Genomic DNA, 2,903 nt, shown 5'->3' on the forward strand with positions numbered 1-2,903 from the left:
CTGGCCCTGGCCCTGCTCCTGAGCAACGTGGTGCCAGGGGGCGGTGAGTGACCGCGGGGTGTCCATCTGTGTCCCCTTCCAAATCCCTGGGCAGAGGCATTGGGTGCCCCAGGTGGAGCTGAACGTGGGCTCCTCTAAGCTTTCCAATTTGTCTCTTGCCTATCTTTGAGCTTGAGTTTATCTTTTTAAACCTGATGGCAAAGCTGGAGGGGGATGCTTGGGACTTGGGGGGGGATTTGCCTGGGGGATTGAAGCTGCTTCTCTTCAAGGCTCCCGTCAAACTCGAGGGCTTGGTGGGCAGGCGACGGGTTTAATTCATAAAACATTGGTTAAGTTTTTAAACCCTGAAGCTGTGTGCATGAAAAGAAAGCTTTGAGCCTGCGCCGGGAGGGATGAGCCTTGCACCAGCCTCACCGCTCTCGCATTGACACAAGCGTGTCCCCGCGTGTACCAGGGAGGGAGGGGATGGGACGGTGGCACGGGGACGGCGGCGTGAGGATGGCGGGGGTTGTGTGTGTGTGTCCCCATCTTGCCTCCCCCACGGCGGGGCCGAGACCTGGGTGTGGGCTGCTTTCGGGTGCAGGTCTGTCGCTGGAGAGCCTGCTGACCAACATGAGGTGCAAGTGCATCAAATCAACCGCCCAGGTCATCAAATTGGGGCTGATCCTTGCCATCGACGTTACGCCGCCGGGTATTCACTGCAGGAGGAAGGAGATTGTGTAAGTGGAAAGCCTGCAAACCAATCTCTGCATGTTGCTTGCTTGTGTACCCGTGCAAAAATATGCCGGCGCTTGCACCCTCTTGGAAGCCCCCAAATCTGGTGGTGACTCTCGCAAGGCGCGGGCTGTCGTGTGGGGCACCGCTCCCCATTTTAATAGGGGTTCCCCCCGGCGTGGCTCATGGAGCCAAGGTCGAGGCCTAAAAAAATCCCAGCGAGGGTGGCAGGGGGTGCTCGTAACCGTGCCGGGGAGCGAGAGGGGTTTTCTCTGCGGACAGCGGCGCGATCAGAAAAACTTTGGGGAAGGGGCGTGCGGGGCGCTGAGAGGGTCTCGCCGCCTTGCAGCCTCAGCCTGAAGAATAACAAGAAGGTGTGCGTGGACCCCGAGGCGCCCTGGATCCAGCTGCTCATCCACAAGCTGATGCAGAGGTACGCAACGCCCGGCGCCTGAAAACCAAGCGGCGTATCGAGCGCGCTGGCGGGACGCTCCCCGCCGCCTGACTGCTTTGTTTTTCTTTCTTTCCTCCCCCAAAATCTGCAGGAGCACCACCAAAAAAGAAGCTGCGGCGCGGCCGCGGCGGGAAGCGGAGCGGTGGGCTGGGGGAGCGGAGCGGTGGTGCTGGCCCCCTCGCAGACCCCCTGCCCCGTCTCGCCCTCTGCCCGGGTACAATAACGAATAACCAGCCGTGGTTATTTATTCCTCCGCGGGGATATAACCCCTCCGTGCCAAGATACGCCGGGTTGCTCCCAGGGTTTTGGCAGGGGGCAGGAGCCTTCCCCCGGTTGTCCCCCCCCCAAAAAAAGTCTTTCCCCTCGGGTACCCGGCGTCGCCCTCCGTTCCGGGTGCCTGTGCTGTTCCTGCACGTGATGGCAGCCGATCCCGGGCGCCGTCAATAAAAGGCTGAACGTGCTTCCCCGCTCGGCTGCGGCAGCTCTTTCTGCAGGGATTTGCGTAAAAATTTGGGATTTTGGGGGCGGGGGGTTAGACCTGACCGTGGCATCACAAAGCCCTCGGCTGCTTTGCCGCAGGGCGCTTCCTCACGTGCCGCCTTTTTCTCTGTTTTCCCAAGTTTTCGTGCCTTTTTCCGACAGCTCCTGGGAGGAGCGGGCCGTGCTATGGGACGCTGGCAGGGGTTGGATGGGGTCTGACCTCCGCAGCCCCACGGTGCTGGCTCCCAGTTGTGCAAGCACAGGAGGAATGGGAGGTACTGGGCAATTTCCCAGTGACTGGCCGAGGCTTTCTCCGTGGAGCCAGAGGCACGCGTCCCGCGGGGACCCCGGCACGGCACAGGGACGTCCCTTGGCCGCGTGGACCCAGGTGACGCAGGTGGGACTCGCAACCCTGTGCAAAACGATCACCGCTTAAAAACCCGGCTTGGCCATGCTGGTGGTAGGTGTCTGAGGTCTGGGGAACCTCCCCAAAAAGGTAGGAGCCAAATTTGCGTCACCCACCCCACCACCCTGGGTGCCAAAAGCGTGCCCCAGGGCAGCAGCAAGCTGTGAAACACCCGGCCGGTCCCCCCGGCCCCCTCTTTCCCAGCCTGTGCTTCTCAGAAGCAGCAGCAGGGGCTGAGAGTGGTTGCAAAAAGGCTGTTCATTGCCTACAGAAGGAAATAAAAATACGCAGGTGGGAAGAAAAGAGCAGATATGTGAGCAACACCTCATTTCCATGGGGAGGGGAGGGGGGGGTTTAAATTAAAAAAAAACAAAACAAAAAACATTAAAAAGGGAAGAAGAAAAGTAACAGTTCAGGGTTTTGAGGACCTCCCTTCCCTGAGCTGCCCTCAGGTTAAAGCAAGGCAGGGCTGCTCGGCTCAGTCGTCGTCGTTATTTCGCCTGGGCCGGGTCCGTGCGGGGCGCGGGTCTTCCCCCTGCCTGGGTCCCTGCTGTCCCCGCTCCATGGGATTTCGCTTTCTCGGTGAGTTTTTCATTGCCAAGTTTAACAACGGGGGGAATTGCACCGTGATCCTTTTGTAAAAGGAGGCGGCCGGAGAGAAAGTTTCTTACTGTTTGTGCTCGTGGGAAACGTGGAACAAGCAAACCACTTGGGTTTTTTTTGCTCAGGTCCCAGGTGAAGGGCTAGGGCTCGTGTCAAACTTTGCAAAGCCTTCTGCCTGGGTGAGCTGGCCGGTCCCCATGCCAGGGTTGGGGGGGGGGGCGGCCCCCCCCGGCGCGCCCGGGGCGG

At 60.0% G+C, this 2,903-nt stretch overlaps 1 protein-coding gene across 1 annotated transcript; it reads left to right on the top strand.

The window, feature by feature from the left end:
* Nucleotides 1–1,169, top strand: LOC118452549 (interleukin-8-like; the record flags this gene model as incomplete). The annotated part of the gene is made up of 3 exons (XM_035896954.1): nt 1–43; nt 584–719; nt 1,064–1,169. Coding segments are annotated over 3 exons (285 nt in total), but the record flags the coding sequence as incomplete, so codon positions are not given.
* Between the last annotated feature and the right edge of the window lie 1,734 nt (nt 1,170–2,903).

The sequence above is a fragment of the Egretta garzetta genome, unplaced genomic scaffold (genome assembly GCF_000687185.1).
Source record: "Egretta garzetta isolate BGI_Z169 unplaced genomic scaffold, ASM68718v1 scaffold77, whole genome shotgun sequence".
Lineage (NCBI taxonomy): Eukaryota > Metazoa > Chordata > Aves > Pelecaniformes > Ardeidae > Egretta > Egretta garzetta.